The following is a 21,498-nucleotide window of genomic DNA, read 5'->3' as shown; positions in this document are numbered from 1 at the left end:
GGACTGTGGGGTCCTTGGTGCTCTCTGAGCTTGGTGGTTTTCTTGCAGACATTTCATGACCCAACTAGGTAACACCATCAGTGCTAGAAGGGTGGGGGATTTGCTTTCTGTTCATATACTAGTTGTTTTGCCCACTCAGCCCTGGTGAGAGTGTTGTTTTCTTCTTGGTGTTTCCTTGATTAGGGTGCTGATTACTATTTGTTTGCCTGAGTTGGTGATTCCTTGATTAGGGTGTTGTTTACTGCTGGATTGTTGGTCTAGTGTTAATCTTGGTGTCTTGGTGTCCATTTTCCAAACAACTTTTTAAGCAACTCAAAAATGGTACCACCGCTAACCGTTTTAAATCCTTAGTTTTAAAGAGTCACTTACAATGGTTTTTTTTTTATTATTATTCTGTCCAGTCCTTTAGTCTCCTCTGGTGTTCATTCAAAGAATTTCAGTTCCTAATTCAGTATGGATTTAGTTCTTTTTCAGTCGTTTCCCACGGCGCCTTAGTATTTAATGATACACTTTTTCAGTTCCTACATCAAAAGGACACATTTTCCAAATTCCAACAATCCCCTCATCCATTTATAACAGGGATCTTCAAACTTGGCCCTTTTCTGACTTGTGGACTTCAACTCCCAGAATTCCTCAGCCAGGCACACTAGCTGAGGAACTTTGGGAGCTGAAGTCCACAAGTCATAAGAGGGCCAAGTTTGAAGACCCCTGATTTATAACTTTCTTAAAGGCAGAACTAGAACTCACCGTCTCCTGTTAATTGGCCCCAAATCACCCAGCCGGATTTTATGAAGATCCCAAAGTCACCCAGCTGGCTTTCGTGCCTAAGGGGGAACTAGAACTTACTGTCTCCTGGTTTCTAGACTCCTAACCTCACATTACAGTAAGCTGGTTGCGTTCCCTAAGAAAATTGTGATTCTGCCAGCATTACCGGCTCAGCCAACTCATATCGAAAACTTTGAATGAAGCATCACGAGATTGGGTAAATGGCTTGAAATTATATCTTCCCGTTGATATATATATATAAGGGGAAACGGTTCAGCTTTTTAATCTAAAAAGGAACAGAAAAATTGCACACGATTCTTACTAATGCAGTGGAGTTTCTGGTGCTAAAAATACTGATTAGATTGCAGTTACTTATTAATTAGAGCCTTTGTATTTTGATAACAGAACTGCCCACAGAGGGCAGGCTTGTTAACGTTCAGAATTACTCTAATGATGTTAGTAGCCAGCAGGGGGGAAAGCACCATTGTGTTCTTTTTTTTTCTTTTTATTCTTCTATCAAATTGCTACCTAAAAAAAGATGGATTATGTCGTGCTATTTATCAGTACAGGAAAAATGCGCATTGCACCTTGTCCATGTTGGCACCATTTTGGTAGAGCCCAAAATTTCTAACCAGGGTGGCTAACACTTACTTAGATTATGTGGGAAGTCATACCTGTGTTTTGCCAACATTTTTTAAAGGTGTTTACTGCGGCTTATGAAAACAAGCAACAAGGACCTCTAAGGGACTGGAGGCTAAAACATGAAGAACGGTTGCAGAAATTGGGAATGTCTAGCTTAATGAAATAAGCATGTGGTTATTGGTTGGTTGAGTACCTGGCCAGGTGCTGGCCAGGTATATATAAGAGTGCAGGTAGCCCCTATTCCCCAGTACAGTCCCTTCACCTAATAAAGAGCTGCTATGCTGTACTCATCGTCTCGGCGTCCTTCCTGCTTTCCAGAACCCACTACCACAACACTCTTTTTGTCCAATAAAAGCGTTGTCCAATTTGGGTTCTGTCTGCCTTTGTTCTGGACCAACAGAGCTATCGTGATTTGCTTCTTTGGGGCGGCTGTTCGATGGAGGAACACTGAATCTAGAGCAGAGGGGGTCAAACTGCCGGCCCGCGGGCCGGATGTGTCATGGCGAAACTGGGCCCACCCCATTGCAATGGGGGAAAAGTCGTGATACATCGTGACACGTCACGTGACGTGGCGAGTTTGACACACACACCCCTCTGATCTAGAGACTTCCATTTCACATTTGGGCTAAAGTTTTTTGGGAACACATGGTGGTCTCCCATCCTTGGTTCTTCCTGAAAGTGTGAAGGAGACTACGGTCAGCCATACTCTGATTTTGGCAGGCAGGGTAGGCCGAAGATTGTAGCCCTTGTTATGCATGTTGGTCTTAAATTTTCCATCTTATTTCAAACGCTCGATCAGTCGATCAATCAATCAATCAATCAATCAAACAACCACTCAATCACTCAATCAATCAATTAATCAATCAGAATAGAGCCGGAAGGGATCTTGGAGGCCTTCTGGTAGTCCAGTCCCCTGCCCAAGCAGGAGACCATATACTGTTTCAGACACATGGTGGTCCAGTCTCTTCTTGAAAGCCTCCAGTGATGGAGCACCCACAACTTCTGGAGGCAAGGAGTTCCACTGGTTAATTGTCCTCACTGTCAGAATGTTTCTCCTTAACTCCAGGTTGCTTCTCTCCTTGAACAGTTTCCATCCGCTGCTTCTTGTCTTGCTTTCTTGGTGCTTTGAAATAGAAGTTGACCATAAACAACCACGTCCTTCTTGCTTTTTCTCTCTGCCTTTCCACCTAGTTTTACACCCCTCAGGTGTTAAAGTCCTCCCCCAAGCAAAGCTGAGGACTCTTTCGACTTTGTCCTCCTCAAGATAACTTATTCTGGTTTTCCTCTGTTAAAGTTCTACCTTGTGATCAACCTTCGGCACCTGGTGCGCCAGGCCTTGGAGAAGAAAAATCCACATTCTGCTCCTTTTGAAGACCCAGTCACCCCACTGGGACATCTTAGCTCTCCTTCAGCCCAACACGTGGGTCCCTCGAACGCTCCCCCCCCCAGAGAAGCGTCCACCTTGCACTGCTTTCGCCGACTCGACTTCCAGTGCTGAAGAAGTCCTGTGAAAATGTCTTTTCGATTTTGTTGTCGTGTTTTTTTTCTTGTTGGTTTTCTCTCTCTCTCTCTCTCTCTCTCCCCTCACTTCCTGAACAAACAGAGTCTTAAACGACGGCACCAATCAGCGTCTTTCTTCCAGAAAAGAAAAGAAAAAAAGAATATGAAGTTCACCCTTACATTAATAGCCATTCTGTAATCTGAGCAGTTCAGGGGGAGGAGGAGGAGGAGGAGGAGGAGGAGGAGGAGGAGGAGGAGGAGGAGGAAGGACTGTGGGGTCCTTGGTGCTCTCTGAGCTTGGTTGTTTCCTGGCAGACGTTTCATTACCAGACTAGATAACATCATCCAGGGCTTTTTTTGTCATAGAACGCTCAGAACGGAGTTCCGGCACCTTTTTTGGATGGAACCTTGTAGGGTAGGCAAGGCGGGTTGTATGACATGTGTGAGTTCCGGCACCTTTTTCTTTTACAAAAAAAGCACTGACATCATCCATGCTAGAAGGGAGGAGAGGTGTGGAGTGAAGAGGAGGAGGAGGTGGAGGACTGTGGGGTCCTTGGTCCTCTCTAAGCTTGGCTATTTCCTGGCAGATGTTTCATTACCAAACTAGATCATATCATCTGTGCTAGCAGGGAGGGGGGTTGTGGAGTGAGGAGGAGGAGGACTGTGGGGTCCTTGGTGCTCTCTGAGCTTGGTTGTTTTCTTGCAGATGTTTCATTACCCAAACTATGTATCATCATCAATGCTAGAAGGGAGGGGGGTTGTGGAGTGAAGAGGAAGGAGAGGAGGAGGAGGAGGAGGAGGAGGAGGACTGTGGTGTCCTTGGTGCTCTCTGAGCTTGGCTATTTCCTGGCAGACGTTTCATTACCAACTAGATCATATCATCCATGCTAGAAGGGAGGGGCCTTGCGGAGAGGAGGAGGAGGAAAACCATCAGAGTTTATTTAGTATTCTATCCCCTGGATTAGTGTTATAAAAACCCTGCTGCTCTCCACTTCTCCACAAACATAAAAACAAGGTTGTTAACCCCTGTCCTTTGACAGTGTCAGCACACAACGCTCTTTTCCAGGGAGCTGGCTGTACCCATTCCGCCTCATCAAACTGCTTACCAAGGCCTTCCATGCGGTGTTCACGTACTTTGCTCTTCTGGCAATTCCCAGACATTTCGCTGAGCGGACTCTTCTCGTGTTATCAAGAAACTACACTGCGTACGAACGTCCTCTTGCCAGGAAGCTGAGACAAAACAATACACCCCATTGTTAGCCTACGCAAATCTCATCCTCCAGATCTTCCTCTTTTCGTCTTAAGCGTCCACGGAGCTGAATCTTGCGTGAAAGACTTCACAGAAAAGTTTGCCTTAAATTTGCACCCAGGCTCAGCTCCACAGGCAGTCCTCAACTTACAGCCACCCACGAGCCTCAAATTCTGGTGCCTAAGCGAGGTATTTGTTCACTGAACATTGCCCCATTTTACGACCTTTCTCGCCACAGTTGTTAAGTGAATCACAAAGCGGTTGTTAAGTTAGCAACGCCGTTGTTCAGCGAATCAGTGTGAAAAACGGTGATATGTCACTTTTTCTTTCTCTTTTCTCTCTCTCTTTCTCCCTCTTTCCCTTTCTCTCTCTCTTGCACTCTTTCTCTCACTCTCACTGTCTCTTTCTTTCTTCCTCTCTTTCTTTCTCTTTTTCTTTCTCTCTCTCTCTCTCTCTTTCCTGCAAGTTTGTCTGTGGGTTTTGCAAACAAGTTCCTATCAGCAGCAAAGTGCATTTCAGACCAATGAACTATTATGTGACTACCGGGAAGGAATAAAAGGAGGAAGTTAGTGAAGAGTAATTGTTCTCTCCAGTGCTTTTTTTGTAAAAGAAAAAGGTGCCGGAACTCACACACGTCATACAACCCGCCTTGCCTACCCTACAAGGTTCCATCCAAAAAAGGTGCCGGAACTCCGTTCTGAGCGTTCTATGACAAAAAAAAAGCCCTGGTTCTCTCTATCAGGAAGTTACTCCTCAGTTTTACGTTGGAATTCTTCTGGATAGGTTTGCATCAGTTACTTCTTGTCTTACCCTTTGGAGAATAGATTGTCCCCCAATTCTTTGTGGCAGCCCCTCAAATATTAGAAGACTAGGGGTGACATAGCAGTGTTCCAGTATCTAAGGGGATGCCACAAGGAAAAGAGGGGAGTCAACCTATTCACCAACGCTCCTGAAGGCAAACAAGAAGCAACGAATGGAAACTAATCATGGAGTGAACCAACCCAGAACTTTCAGAAGAAACTTCCGAAAGAGTGAGAACAACGAATCAGTGGGACAACCTGCCTCCAGAAGTTGTGGGTGCTCCATCACTGGAGGTTTTTTAAGAGGAACATGGATAGCAATTTGTTCAGAAACGGGTATAGGGTCTCCTGTCTGAGGGGGAGGTTGGACTAGAAGACCTCCAAGGCCCCTTCCAGCTCCCTTATCCTGCAACCCAAGAGGAGACAAATCTCCATCCTCGGCTGCTTTGCAAACTTCACCACGCCCATCCCAGCTGTGGACTCTTGACCCCAATATTTTCCATTGCTCGGAGAAGAGGACGAAGTTGAACAGCCCACAGCTTCCTTAATTTTCATTCTGTAGCTCTTATAAGCCAATCTTCTTTCTGCTTTTTTCCTTCTAAGGCCGGTCATTTTGTCATCTTCAGAGCCGGCTTCCATAGACCTAAATTCTCCCTGTCTGCAGTTCTGCTAATCCAGAGTTGCTTTTTTTTTTTAAAAAAAAATCAGCGATTCACATAAAAAGGTGTGAAGCTTTGATCCTGGATATTTTGTGTGTGTGTGCGAGAGAGATACACCGCCTGCAGCCCCTGTCTGGTGGAATAACGCTCTCTCTGCTTTTGTAATCAGACTACCATATTTATAGATTATTTATTTATTTTAAAAAAAAAAACCCAACGATTTTTTTAAACACACCTTCCTTGCTGGCAAAGGGTGATTGTAAACCTTCCTTTCTTGCTTATCACGTGACCGGACCTTATTGCAAAATGTTGAAAAACTAGTTTGAGATGGACCCGGTGCCAGACACTGTACATTTCCTTATTCTCTGGCCTTTTGTGTACTAGCTACAAGGATATGGATGGGGAACAAGGAAGTTGGCTTTTTTCGGGAGGTGGATTTTTTTTTTAAAAAAAAGCAATCTGATTCCACTGAAATAAGCTTCTTTAGAAATGCTCGGATTCTTTTTTGCAATCTCAGCTCTAAAAGGGAAAACAGCGGTCTTGAAACGGACCAAGGACTGTTAAGTTCGGGACCCGCTAAAGAACATTTTAAATGTCCCAGCCTATGGCTTTCGTTGATCTTTCAGCCATGGAGAAAACATGCTAACAGTCTCACACCCATGTGCCGGGTAAAAAGCACGAACCAGGGTTTGTTCAACCGTGAATCTGGTTCGGTCCCATGGGACTTATTTTTCCCCTCAAACAACAGAATTACAGTCGTAGGACTGGGTGACTTTGGGCCAACCGACAGGAGACGGTGAGTTCTAGTCCCGCCTCAGGCATGAAAACTGGCTGAGTGACTTTGGGCCAATCACCAGGAGATGGTGAGTTCTAGTCTTGCTTTAGGCATGAAAACTGGCTGAGTGACTCTGAGCCAACCACTCTCTCTCAGTCCAATCCACCTCACAGGGTTGTTGTTGTAGGGAAAATAGGGAGATGATGGGGTAGTATTGTATTTTCCCCCAAATAAGACCAGGTCTTATATTAATTTTTGCTCCAAAAGACATATTAGGGCTTATTTTGCAGTTGGGTCTTATTTTTGGGGAAATACGGTATTAAATGCATCCAACTGGCTGACGATCTTAACTGGGGCTTCTTTTTGGGGGGTGGGGCTTAATATTAAGAGCTTCCTCAAAAAAATCACGCTAGGGCTTATTTTCCGGCTGGTTCTTATTTTCAGGGAAATACGGTATCTATGTTTGCCACCTTGAGTTACTTATAAAAGTAATAAAGGTGGGATTGAAAACCAAATAGATAAATACATGCCCAAATTTCTCTTTCTGGCCTGAAGTTTGAGCTCAGCCCCTGAAACCATTTTAATTTACTTGGAACAGCAGTAAAATGAAGGTCTAGAACAGAGGACCAAAAAAATTCTCCTTTTTTAAAGGAATGTTTTTATTTACTGCAACCTAAGAAAGTACTTTAAAGAAAGCGCAACAACACATACAAAAGAAACACAGTAAAATACCAACTCTAATACCACCTTAGAATGAATGAATACACACACACACACACACACAAACGCACACACTTTATATATATATAATTTGTTCTTAACCTAAGAAAAAAAAACTTCACATTTCAAGTCATAATCTATCTCAGTAGTGTATCAATGAAACGGTTCAGAAATTGTTGTAAAGTCTGGTTTCAGACTGGGGATTAATCAACATTTGATCAAACCCCCATCCACCCCCATTTTTTCACTGGCATCTTAGCCACAGTTCTATGGGGAAGTGCGTTGTTAAAAACGATGCCCCATGTTTGTTTGAGATCCAGTGTTTGTTGCACTGGTGGTTGGTTTTAAGAGGATTTTGGGTAATTGGCACACCCTCTTTCCTGGGCATTACATATAAAGGGAACACTTAAACAACACAATGTACTGTATTTAATAGTAGGATGTCTTATTTTGTGTTCCCTTTATTTTTTTGAGCAAAAGATTGCCCAACGCCACTACCTACCAAGCATTACGGTGGCAGGAAAAAAAAGTTGTAATCTTGGGTTCCCCAACCCCCTGCATGAGAGAGCGGTGTTGTGTGTGAAGGCAGGCACTTGCGGTGTGCAGAAATAATGAAATGTTTGAGCTGGGAGAGAACTAGACTCCAGAACCTTGAAGTCAGTAGGACTTACAATCCCCAGTTTAAGGCATGTTAACTCTTTGGAGACATACAAAAACCACTTGTAAATCAGAGGTAGAGCCATCATTCAAGCCACCGGAGATATTTCCAAGGAAGGCCATCTTGTTTTTTTTTTTAAAAAAAGAAAAAACAGATAATGACAGCCGTTGGTCACTTTCATAATATACTTTACAGGGTTTTTAAATTATTACTATTTATTTATTGCGGGAAGACACTTCTGGAAAATATTAAGATGCTGGCTTAGGGTTTCAGGATCTGCTGGCGAAAGAGTATCCTAAAAGGCACAGGAATTTGTCCGCTGAAATAAGGAATAGCAATCACAAATCGTATCCAAACTTCGCCAGAGGAATGATAGGAGACCTTGTGTTACAACTGCCCGTTTAGTTCCTAGGAACCTATCTGACCACATATTTACAACCATTTGCGGTATCCTGTGGTCAAGCGACTCCGTTCTACGACCGTTTTCCCCAAAACTGGCATTTACTTCCAGCTTTCGGCAAAACTGGCCCACGGTGACCCCTGGATTTGCTTATCAGTTGCAGAGTTTCTTTAACGACGGCGCAAAAAAGGTTGTGAAAGGAGGTCGGTTGCGTGACCGACTCGCCTTACGACCGTCGGGTAGTGGGCAGGCTCCGTGATAGTCATAACTCAAGGACTACCTGTAATACACGGTCAACGCCTGAGTTGGAATCCTAGAAGATTGCCACTTATGCAGTTCGGCACACAATGGACTTGTATTTACACACTTGCTTTTCACCTGAGCCTCTTCGTTGCAACAAGGTTTGGGGGCCGCACTTCTGCTGGAGGTCCGGCGGAAACTGCTTCCACAGCCCTTTTAAATTCCCCAACCATTGTGGCATTATTGTACAGCCCATTGCAAGAAAAGGCTTTAGGGAATACGAAGTGGATTAACCCACACTACAAGGTGTGTAAAAGTGAGAGCTTTAATCCCCTGACTGCAGGCCTCATCATGATTTTGTTTTGACCCACAACCAAATATCCCTGAAAAACATACGGACACCCCCAAATTGTGTCCTCTGAAGCCACAGAATATTTGGAAAATGGCAGAATGCAGAATAAATCAGAACCGGGTTAAGCAAACTACACATTACTTTGTCTGACCGCAGGACGGACCCTAGCTTGCTTAAAACTATGGCTTAGAACGTCTGTGGGGATTCTCCATCATCCAGGTCATTTATTGTCCCAAAAGTGTTTTTTTTTCTTTTCTCAAAAGGCCACTGGGCTTTTGTTTTTCCTTGAAGACGTTTCGCTTCTCATCCAGGAAGCTTCTTCAGTTCAGAACGGAAGAAGCATCCTGAATAATGAGAAGCGAAACGTCTTCAAGGAAAACGGAGAAAATCCAGTGGCCTTTTTAAAAAGCATCTTTAGGAATGGCTGGCTTATAATCTAGGCCAACATAGCTGCTGCAATGCATTTCCTTTCAGGTCTGTTTGATCTAGAAAGACGGACTTCGGATAAATATAAACTTAGGAGCCGGTAATTATATTTTATTGTTTGGAGAGAAACAGCCCTTTCATTCTTACATCAATTTTTTAAGCTACGATGGAAGTTAAGAGAACGAGGGCTGGGGCATTCCACCCCTCTTTAAGTTGCCAAGATTGACTAAACTAGAAAATCTCGATAAAACAACTGCTATTTTCACATGGATGAAAAGTTCCAGGACTCTTTTTTTTTTTGATTCAACCAAGATTCAACCAACAAAGAAAGTCCAGGAGCCTTTTGAAAAAAACACCTTTGGGAAAAGTGCGTGGAAGGGAATGGCTAAATAAACCACGATTCTATGCTTGAATAATCCCTGAGGTTCAGGATAGGACAGGGCTGTAGACCAAATATCTACTATTTCCAACATTAAGTAACCCTGCTGGAGAAAAAAATGGGCATGCAACACTCAAAGCTCACATACTGTATTGTGGGGTTGTTGTTGTTGTTTTTCCATCCTAGTATCAACCTTTGAAATAAATGAAGGAAAAATGATATTTTTCTTAAGACACAAAATGACTTATGCACTGAGTGCAAAAAAAAAAATGAACATGACTCTCTGGAGAATGCAAAATAAAAATTATCCTTAACATTTAGGCATCCTTTTAATGGGATCTGGTATTTAATGGGAGGTCTCTACAAGGAAGTGTTTGGCTCTAGATTACACAGAAATGCCAGCCAATAATGCAGAGGTCTCAATAATTTTCAAATTGCACTTTCCAGTTTCACTTCTTAAATAAAACACACATTTGTAAGTATATCTATCTATCTATCTATCTATCTAACTATATATATATATATATATATATATATAATCTTTAAAAAAAATCTTTTGCATCATGGTTTAAATATCGAATATAGTCTTCAAAATATATCGTTTTAAAAACTTTCCCCTACTTTCTTTAGGTGCACTTTTTAATATTTACTTGATATATTATTCAAGGCCCTACAAAATAGACAATTCTGGAGTGCAGGACTTAACTAAACAATAAACTTCAAAGCACAAACGCAGCGAAAATAAAATGGGTAAAAAAAAAAGAAAGAAAAAAAAGGAAAAAAAACCCCACCAACAACGAAATATAAACCTTTAGGGAAGCAACAACTTAAAAAAAAAAACGGCCATGTTAGAAATGTAGAAATTCATATTATGGGTTTTTTTTTCTTCTTTTTTCTTTTAAAAAAAAAAGGCCTACAAAGTTAGTAAAAACTTCATCTGTATAAAAGATTTCAAACGTGATGCTGCGTTCGGGGAGAAATTTGACTTCTAGGTTTCTGTCCTCAGTTTACTGACATCCAAGTGGTTTTTTTTTTGTTGTTGTTTTGTTTTTCTTCATAAATAGCAAAATGTTCCTTCAACTTCGACCCGGCCAGCAGTTCTCAGTAGGTTTGATACACATCGTGGATCGGAATTTGAAAGGCGGCAGCGGGAAAGGCTTGGGGGATGTACCCGGCGTATCCTCCATAAGCCGCGGCAGCGGCGGCCGCAGCCGCGTTCTTCTGTAGTGTGGCAATTGTGGCGGCCGCAGGAGCCGCGAATGGAACGTAGCTTGTGCCGTAGATTCCCGCGGCTGGAATTCTCTGCATACTAGGTGCCATGGCGTACACGGGGGTTATCGGGCGGCCCTGCGGGAGAGAGAACGTTGACAAAAGTTAATCCCGCCACCATCTATAAGGAACTAGATTTCCCCTATGGGCAGGGGTGGGCTTGAGTCGGTTCGCACCGGTTTGGCAGAATCGGTAGCTAATTGTTTGTGGCCCGGGGCCAGAACGGACTTCCGGAAGTGGCATCCACACAGAGAACCGGTTGTTCACCTATTTGAATCCCACCACTGAATGGATAGATAGATAGATAGATAGATAGATAGATAGATATTTTTTTTTAATTCCATTTATATCCCGCCCTTCTCCGAAGACTCAGGGCGGCTTACAAGCTTAGCAGTAGCCTTCATTCTATGTATATGCCTGCTTGTTAGGGCTTTCACACACACCCCCAAGCGGCATTATTACAAAGTCAGCTTAATTGCCCCCAACAATCTGGGTCCTCATTTAAACCTACCTCGGAAGGATGGAAGGCTGAGTCAACCTTGAGCCTGGTGGGATGCGAACCTGCGCTAATTGCAGGCAGCTGGTGTTACTTAAGGAGGCATTAGCCCACTGCTCCACCAAGATAGATAGATAGATAGATAGATAGATAGATAGATAGATAGATAGATAGATAGATAGATAGATAGACAGACAGATGGGATTCAGCCAGTTTGAACCAGTTTGGCAGAACCGGTAGCTAATCTTTTGTTGCCCAGGTCCAGAATGGACTTCTAGAAGCGGCATCCACGTAACTCGAGGATGCTGCAACCATTCTAAATACCTGCCAGTTGCCAAGGCGCCTGGATTTTGATCAGCTGACCATTGGTGACACTGTGACGGTCGTAAGTGTGGGGACCTGTCCTAAGTCTCTTGTTTTCAGCACTGTCGGAAATTTAAATCGAGGTTGCACTAATGGTTGTACTTGTAAGCCTGTACAGGTAGTCCTTAATTTGCGACCACAACTGAGCCCAAAATTTCTGCTGCTAAGTGAGACATTTGTTAAGTGACCTTTGTCCCATTTTACGACATTGCTTGCCTCGGTTGTTAAGTGAATCACTGCAGTTGACAAGTTAGTCACACGGTTCTTAAGTGAATCCGACTTCCCCAATGAAGGTCACAAAAGGTGACCACGTGACCGCGGGACACTGCCACCGTCATATATACAAGCAGTCCTCGACTTATGGTGGTTCACTTAGTGACTGTCCGAAGTTACAACAGCCCTGAAAAACTGACTTAGGGCCGTTTTCCACACTTACAACCGTTGCAGCATCCCCAGGGTTGTATGATCCAAATTCAGATGCTTGGTAACTGACTCATATTTACGACTGTTGTTGCGTCCCGGGAAGTCAGTGGAACACAGCGGCAGTCATAAAATATGAACCAGTTGCCAAGCATCTGAAATTTGGGGATGCTGCAAAGGTCGTAACTGTGAAAGACGGTCGTAAGTCACTTTTTTCAGGGCAGTTGCAACTTCGAACGGTCACTGAACTGTCGTAAGTCGAGGACCACCTCAACTTATTATCTGAAGCCAAGAGGTCTTCTTCTCTTAATCCGAGCGAGCGTTCTCTTACCGGCAGGAACAGAGAGGTCTGATGTTTCTATACCTTCTTGAACGTCTTTAGATTAAAACACACACACACACAGACACATACCTGAAAAGGAGGCGGGGTGGAAACTGCAGGTATTACTGCACCTGCCGCCACCGCAGCCGCCGCTGCCGCGCTTGCGGGATCCTGCTGGACGCTGATAGGGCTCATGATATGCTCCATTGCATGGATCTTCCCATCGTCAATCACCTTGGTGGCTGGTGCGGCTTGGAACATGGAATATTGGGTTCCGATGGCCGGAATTGCCACTGCAACGGATCACATCGGCGCACGATCGGGTTAGGCTGGATGTTAAAATTTCAGCTTTTCATCTAGCAGATTAAAATGTCATTCGGATGTGTAATTTAGCGCAGAGCCCCCTCCCACACCTTTTGGGCACCAGGGACCGCTTCCGTGGAGAGAGGTTTTTCCGCAGACCGCAGGGTGTGCGATTTTGTGTGCTGCCTGCATCCCGCGGATCGGGCTTTGCTTGTTTGTGCGGACCGGTTGCTTGGGAACCCCTGGTTTAATGCACTGGGATCAAGCTTTTGTGATCAGATCAAGGTTCTTTTTGGATTCAACGCAATACTAGAAACATTCGGTCCCCTCTCTTTGGTGAAAGTGGTAAATAATCTCCAACCGTATTTCTCTGAAAACAAGTCTGGGTTTATACAAATTTTTGCTCCAAAAGACGCATTAGGGCTTATATTCAGCTGATGTCTTATTTTTTTTTCCATGTACAACAATCTACCTTTATTCAAATAAATAACGTCAATAATATTATTTATTTACGATTAAGATATTAATATTATTAGTTTATAATTCAATGTATCCGTCGTGTGTTGCAACAGACGCACTAAATGCGCCCGTCTGGCTGACAATCTCAATTGGGGCTTATTTTTGGGGGGGTGGGGGCTTAATATTACAAGTTTCTTGAAAAAAATCATGCTAGGGCTTATTTTCCAGCTGGGTGTTATTTGGGGGAAAATACGGTATGTGTATTTAATAATAATTATAGTAATAGAATAATAATTCTATTATTCTATCATGCTCAGAAAAGAGCATAGTAGGATAATGGAATTGGAAGAGAACTTGGAGGTCTTCTAATCTAATCCCCTGCTTAAGCAAGAGACTATACCAGTGGCCTCCAACATTTTGGGCACCAAGGATCAAGAGGTTGTCCATGGACCAGATGGGGTGTGGTTTTGTGTGCTGCCTGCATCCCGCAGATAGGGCTTCCCTTGTTTGCCTGGACCGGGGGTTGGGGACTCCCATTTCAGACAAATGGCTGTCCAGTCTCGTCTTAAAAACTTCCAGTGTTGGAGCATCCACAGCTTCTGGAGGCAGGTTGTTCCACTGGTTAATTGTTCTGACTGTCAGGAAATTTCTCCTTAGTTCCAGGTTGCTTCTCTCCTTGATGAGTTTCCATCCATTGCTTCATGTCCTGCCTTCAGGGGCTTTGGAGAATAGCTTGACTCCCTCTTCTTTGGGGCAGCCCCTCAAATATTGGAAGACTGCTGTCACGACACCCATGATAGCCTGTTCAGGTTTTTCCACAGAAGGATATTGTGCAGCCATAGGCCTCACTTCTGCATATTGGCATTCAACCCACAAGGATATGTCTCCACTTCTCCATGGTTGTCAGCAGGAAGGAGAAAAGGACCTCAGCAAAATTTATCATTGCACAGAAAATATTACAAACATCGGGAGGGAAGAAAGCTAACTAGAAAGTCGAAGGAAGCCAGGATGGCTCGTCCAATTTTTGAAATTACCCAAGATGGATTTCAAAAATAACATGTGATGGACCTTCAAAATATTAAACTGGCGGTGTCCAATCTTGGCAACTTTAAGACTTGTGGACCTCAACTCCAAAAAGTCCCCAGCCAGCTTGGTTGGGCACCTCTGCATTAAAGTGTTACTTAGAGATCTTGGATCTTGGGAGCCTTATCCAATTGTTCCCATGAATAGCTGGCTGGGGAATTCTGGGAGTTGAAGGCAGGACAAGAAGCAACGGATGGAAACTAGTCAAGGAGAGAAGCAACCTGGAACTAAGGAGAAATTTCCTGATAGTTAGAACAATTAACCAGTGGAACAACCTGCCTCCAGAAGTGGTAAATGCTCCAACACGACGTTTTTAAGAAGAGACTGAACAGCCATTTGTCTGAAATGGCATAAGGTCTCCTGCCTGAGCAGGGGGTTGGACTCGATGACCTCCAAGGTCCCTTCCAACTCTGTTATTCTAAATATTTCTAAAAGTCCACAAGTTTTAAAGTTTTCCTAGTTTGAAGGCCCTTGCTCCAGAACTTGATTTTGCAGAATAAAGCTGCATCAGGCTGGGAAGATTCCTGTATTATAGGCAGAACGTAATAAAGTATTTAGCTTGAACTCTGCATGGGGGGAGGAGGGGGTCTGGTTGTTCCTGCCTGGAATGTACCATTCCAACCAGAACAAGAGGGTCCACCAGCTCAAGAAAAACAACCCAACTTTCTATCAATCCTTTCCCACCGACTTTTCCTCACCCTGAGCATCAGACTGACCTGTTCCCGGTTTAATTGCAACGGGGCTGACGGCAGGCAGTTCCAGACTGGGGACCAGCTCGTAGCCTTTTTCCTGCTGTTTTCCTTTCCCTTCATGGTATCTGCTATAGATGCCACGGCCTGCAGAGTAACCCCCCAAGTATGATCCTCTTGGACCGGGGGCCCGGTTGCCTGCCGCACCTCGTCCTCTGCCTCTAACGCTGCCTGCTTGTAAGTAAAAAAAACAAACATGCCAAACAGGTAAGTGATGCTCAGAACCAGCCACAGCATTCGCCCAAAGGCTACAATGTTAGACCAGAAAGAAAGAAAGAAAGAAAGAAAGAAAGAAAGAAAGAAAGAAAGAAAGAAAGAAAGAAAGAAAGAAAGAAAGAAAGAAAGAAAGAAAGAAAGAGCGAGCTCAGAAAACATTTTGCCCAATTCCTGATATGGGTGCACAACATCCAGGAATTGCAAAGATTTGGTGTGGTTTGCTTTTTAGCACGTTCACACTCAGCCACAATCTGGTGGGATTTATTAACCAACCTCTTTTTTCTTTTTTTGGCGATATTTTCTAATTCCATTTTCTGATTCCATTTCTAATTCCCAGGGGGGTTGGTCTCCAAACTTGGCAACTTTAAGACTTGTGGACTTCAACGCCCAGAATTCACCAACTAGCATTGATTGGGCACGCCTATGATATCGTGTTAACTTATAGATCTGGATCTGGAAGTCCTTATCTAATTATGCTCATGAAGAGCTGGCTGTGGAATTCTGGGAGTTGAAGTCCACAAGTCGGAAAGTTGCCCGGTTTGAAGACCACCACCCCACACACACACACTAGGACTTGATTTTGCAGAATAAAGCTCACAACTCAACTGGGACAGGTTACAGGGGAGGGCACAAGTTCAACCTCGGCAACGTTAAGAGGGTAGAAGCTGGTTGAGGAGTTGCAGTCCACACATCTGAATGCTGCCGAGGTCAAGAAACACTGATCTAGTGCAAGAAACACTGAAGAAGTGCAGAGAAGAGCAACAAAGGTGATTAGGGGACTGGAGGCTAAAACACATGACGAACGGTTTCAGGAATTGGGCTATGTCTAGTCTAGTGAAAAGAAGGACTATGGGTGACATGACAGCATTCTTCCAATATCTGACCAGCGGCCACAAAAAAGAAGGAGTCAGCCTGTTTTGCAAAGCACCTGAAGGCCAGACAAGGAATATCGGATGGAAACTGATCAAGGAGAGATTCAACCTAGAAATAAGGAGAAATTTTTCTGACAGTGAGAACAATCAACCAATGGAACAGACGTTGCCTTCAGAAGTTGTGGGAGCTTCATCACTGGAAGCTTTCAAGAAGAAATTGGACTGCCATCTGTCAGAAATGGTGTAGGGTCTCCTGCTTGGGCAGGGGGTTGGACTGGATGACCTACAAGGTCTCTTCCAACTCTTTTATTCTATTCTATTCTATTCTATTCTATTTCTTATTCTATTCTATTCTATTCTATTCTATTCTATTCTATTCTATTCTATTCTATTCTCATATTTTCTATTCTATTCTTCTATTCTATTCTATTCTATTCTATTCTATTCTATTCTATTCTATTCTATTCTATTCTATTCTATTTCTTATTCTATTCTATTCTATTCTATTCTATTCTATTCTCATATTTTCTATTCTATTCTATTCTATTCTATTCTATTCTATTCTATTCTATTCTATTCTATTCTATTCTATTCTATTCTATTCTATTCTATTCTATTCTTTCCATATTCTATTCTATTCTATTCTATTCTATTCTATTCTATTCTATTCTATTCTATTCTATTCTATTCTATTCTATTCTATTCTTTCCATATTCTATTCTATTCTATTCTATTCTATTCTATTCTATTCTATTCTATTCTATTCTATTCTTTCCATATTCTATTCTATTCTATTCTATTCTATTCTATTCTATTCTATTCTATTCTATTCTATTCTATTCTATTCTATTCTATTCTTCATTCCTCTATTCTATTCTATTCTATTCTATTCTATTCTATTCTATTCTATTCTATTCTATTCTATTCTATTCTATTCTATTCTATTCTATTCTATTCTATTCTATTCTATTGAAGTCCATGAGTCATAAAAGAGCCGAGGTTTGCCTACCCCTGTAATCTAGCCTGTACTTTTTAAAGACACGGATAAATAAAAGCAATACTAGGCTTACCTAAAAGCTTGCAGACACATTGCAACATTCAGTTTACAAGGAGTAGCAAAACCCAATCAGTTAGAAGTTTTTCTGTTAGTAAGATCATCGGCGTAAGGGGGGGGGGAAGGAAACATTTGGTACAGTCTTTACATTTATATTTTAATTCTCTCTTACGGGTTATATCTTAGCTGCCTCGCTATATTCTACTCTTCCTGGTTCTCAAACTCATACGTTACAAGTTAATTTTTTTCCACCACTCTTTTCAGCAAGAACTCCAGGCAAGCCCAAAATTGTGAGCGTATCTTAATATTACGGATAAAAGGAAAGAAAAAAAAATCTCTGCTCTGTTGTCACCAAACTTTCACACACAGGGATTGGGGACTCACACTCTACTTTGCGCATTATTTCTCAGCTCAGCTACTTTTATTGCTATCAGACGGCAAATCCCGGTGCTATCAAGTTGTGTGTTGTCACCTAGCAACGGCTGCAACCCAAAAGGTGCACAACCTGTTTTGTCTCCTCCCACCATCTTTTCCGACCTCAGGAAAGGGGAAAACATTTGCAAACAGGAGATTCATAGCAGCCTTGTTGTTTTTTTTTTCCTTTTTTTCTTTTTACCGCTTTCTCAAATGTCATCCTGTGGTTTTCTTTAAATGCGCATTTTACCCAAAGTGCCGTACAGCTAGGAAGAACCACACAACCTTTTTTTTTTAAAAAAAAAAATAATTTTTTTAAAAAAATCTGTGGTCCAGGGTAGCTGCGTTGCAATCCCTGTTTCCCCCTCCCTTCTTCCAAAAAATAAAAAAAATCCAGAGAAGCTCAACCTCATCACAGTTTGTGGGGGGGGGGGGGGGAAAGCTTGAGAATTCTAACGTGCACGATCAAGTTGTGCTGAATTTGGTGGGCTTCGATGGGAGTGCGGTGGGAAGCTGGGGGGGTTTTTGTGCAGAAATCTAGATTGTGGAAGACTTTTGCTGCCTAAAAATAAAAAAAAATAAAAGCCTCAGCCACAGCGTGATTCCTCTTTGGCCTGCATTCTCACTAAGCAAACCCAAATGTAACGTTCCCAGCTCTGCCTGTTCCTCTTTACAGTTCAAAAAACGACACACCAGCCTGTCAAATGGCATCGTGTCGGAAACACAGTGTCACCTGTTCCACATTGCTTAGTTTAGGGCCACCAAGCCACAATAATGGCACAAACTGACCCCTGACAATGGAAGGACCCAGATTGTTGGGGGCAATTAAGCTGACTTTGTAATAATGCCGCTTGGGGGTGTATGAAAGCCCTAATAAGCAGGCATATACATAGAATGAAGGCTACTGCTAAGCTTGTAAGCCGCCCTGAGTCTTCGGAGAAGGGCGGGATATAAATGGAATTAAAATAAAAATAAAAAAGAGCCCAAATTCAGATGGCGTCAGTGGTACGAGGACTTCTAAACAATCTTCGATCAAGCTTAGGGGTTGAAATGAGGGGTCCTTGGTGATCTCTGAGTCTGCTGGTCTGCTTGCAGATGTTACCCAACTAGGTAACACCGTCAGTGCTGTGAGTGTGGGGTTTGCTCTCTGCTTACCTACAGTAGTTTGCCCTGCTAGTGTTGACAGAGGTGTAGTTTTCTGCTTGATTAGGGCATTGATATTTTTTTTTTCTTGATTGTTTGTCTGGTATTAATCCCTGCTTATCTGTGTGTTGCTTATTGGAGATGACTCATTCTAGTCTTTTTGTTTCCTTCTTAGCTTTTTTATTGTCTCTTTTGGATGGGGTAGGTCATCTCTATATGCCTCAGAGAACACTGAGGACCCCACAGTCCTCCTCCTCCTCCTCCTCCTCCTCCTCCTCTCCAGAAACCTCACTCCCTTTTAGCACTGATGATGTTATCTAGTTGGGTCATGAAAGGTCTGCAAGAAAACCACCAAGCTCAGAGACCACCAAGGACACCACAGTTGCCGTTGTTGTCCTCCTCCTCCTCCTCCTCCTCCTCCTCCTCCTCCTCCTCCTCCTCTCCAGAAATCCCCCTCCCTTCCAGCACTGATGATGTTACCTAGTTGGGTCATGAAATGTCTACAAGAAAACCACCAAGCTCAGAGACCACCAAGGACACCACAGTCATTGTCCTCCTCCTCCTCCTCCTCCTCCTCCTCCTCCTCCTCCTCCTCCTCCTCCTCTTCCTCCTCCTCCTCCTCCTCCTCTCCAGAAACCCCCCTCCCTTCCAGCACTGATGATGTTACCTAGTTGGGTCATGAAATGTCTGCAAAAAAACCACCAAACTCAGAGACCGCCAAGGGCTCCATAATAATGATATGATGGGAGATGGACTGGACTGGACCACAGTGAAGGCAGGCAGGCGTGGATGGCTGATAAACACACATGCAGAAAAGCTCAACCGAGATCCTTGGGTTTTGGCTAAGTGATGCTACCAATCAGAAATGCATTCTCAACTGCTTATCCTTAGATGCCCCAAATACAGACTCTTGAAAAAAAAACGCCTCAAGATGAATTCCACTATTGAATCCACTTCCATTTGGAGGTTCTAGAGTCTGTTTCTGTGGGCAAAGCATGTATTAGACCATCCACTCATCTGTGCACATCAAGAGTCCTTGAAAAAGCAACCAATTCGAGAGAACCATAAAAGAAAGAAAAAGGAAGCTGGGAGTGAAGAGGAAACGCAAGAAAAATGAAGCATGATCTTTGGGCCGCCGGAAACTTAGAGGAGGACCAACGGAATGGAGTACAGGTAGTCCTCGGCTTATGACCACAATTGAGCCCCAAATTTCCATCACTAAGTGAGACAGTTGTTAAACGAGTTTTGTCCCATTCTGCCACAGTTCTTAAGTGAACCACGCCGTTGTTAAATTAGTCACTTGCCAGGTTTTGCTGTCGATTCCAGATTTTAATCTGCTACGATTCCCAAATGCCGGAAACTTACATTCAGGCTCTAAAGATAAGACTTGTTAATTAATCACTTCGCCTCATTTGTCGTATTTTAACACACACCCCTCCCCAGGACAAAAATAAGGAAACGCGAAAGAAATTTAACACAGATTTGTTTAAGGTTGTTCGTCTACCTTTCTACGCGGCGGATGCAATAAATTTGAAGGACCGCTAACACACGTGATTTGGTCATTCCCTCACTGTCTCATTATTCCTAACATCCAGGCAATGTTTGAATGTGATTAAAGAGGCACGCAGACACGATTGCATGGAACTCATTGGAAGAGAAAAAGCCGTTAAACGGGATTGAATCGCCCTCTTCGACGGATTAAAACGCCTGTGAATTGACTTAGGCGTATTTATTCCACAGGTTTGCAAAATACCATGGTAGGCATCGCATGATGGAAGAGCTTGAGCTTGTTCTGATTACGGCTGTTTTATGAAGCAGCAACTTTCTCTTTCAAACAATTCCAAATAAGAAAGGCGTTAAATCAATGGGCAAGGCACATAACAAAAGAATGAGGATTTCGTTTTAGGATTTGGCGAGACACAAAGATTGAGGTGGACCAACTGCATCAAATCTCCAACTATAGTATTAAGTCAGTTGTTTGACTCGGATTATCGATTGGATCATATCACGATTTATGCATGGGTTACCTCTACTTGAATGAGCAGATCTCTTGAAGGCTTGCATAAATATCTTTGAGTGGATACAAACAGAAGTGTCCAGTCTATAAGAGATTATTAAATTATAAATAGTGTACTAAAATATGGGGTCCATGTTTATAGAAGAAGTCCATACAGTATTTATAGCCCCTTACTTCAATACAGTTTTTCATGCAGGCAAATATTCCCCAAAATTGATCCTTGGAGAGCTAATAGTCCTCAGAGGGGGCAAGATTTATTTATTTATTTATTTTAAATAAAATAAGATGAAAACCTTTTGAAAAATCTCTCCTTAAAATGTCAGAAATTGGCTCCGTTATCTTTAAATAAGTAGCATAGTTCAAAAGCAATTCTGGAAACAAGGTGAAGAACTCAGCAGCTCGTCCAAATTCAATTCAGAACATCTGTCGAGGCTTCTTTATAAATTGTACCTTTAAGTATGATTCATAAAGTGAATAGCCCAAGAGACTGAATGAGGAAACCTCTGCAGAGTTTAAACATACCCGCCAATACATAACCATGGCGATACTAACGGGATTTATTGCAAATATTACACTCAGAGAAAAGTGGTACAAGATATTTTTGCATTAGAATATCTCTTTTGCAAAAGAGATAATTTGTGTTAAAATTGCTGGATAAATAATCAGGTTGGGTCATTTTTATATGCATATAGATACAGTATATACAGTATACATACATATATATATACACATACATACATACAATATATACAG

At 42.7% G+C, this 21,498-nt stretch overlaps 1 protein-coding gene across 12 annotated transcripts in view; it reads right to left on the bottom strand.

Moving 5' to 3' along the window:
* Window positions 1-7,043: 7,043 nt before the first annotated feature.
* Window positions 7,044-21,498, bottom strand: part of RBM47 (RNA binding motif protein 47) — a 66,920-nt gene continuing 52,465 nt past the window's right edge. For 9 of the 12 annotated variants that reach the window (XM_081332473.1, XM_081332471.1, XM_081332469.1 and 6 more), the window contains 3 exons: window positions 14,997-15,203; window positions 12,526-12,728; window positions 7,044-10,912 (listed from right to left, as the gene is read on the bottom strand). In XM_081332473.1, coding sequence (XP_081188599.1) covers window positions 10,667-10,912; window positions 12,526-12,728; window positions 14,997-15,203 — 656 coding nt within the window. In that variant the 3' untranslated portion in view covers window positions 7,044-10,666. Of the gene's footprint in view, window positions 10,913-12,525; window positions 12,729-14,996; window positions 15,204-20,755; window positions 20,830-21,498 lie in introns of all 12 variants that reach the window. The other 3 variants (XR_014027076.1, XM_081332466.1, XM_081332467.1) reach the window with 3 other exon arrangements.

The sequence above is a fragment of the Vipera berus genome (genome assembly GCF_964194415.1).
Source record: "Vipera berus genome assembly, chromosome: 7".
Classification (NCBI taxonomy): domain Eukaryota; kingdom Metazoa; phylum Chordata; class Lepidosauria; order Squamata; family Viperidae; genus Vipera; species Vipera berus.
This window is presented reverse-complemented; position numbering and strand designations above follow the sequence as displayed.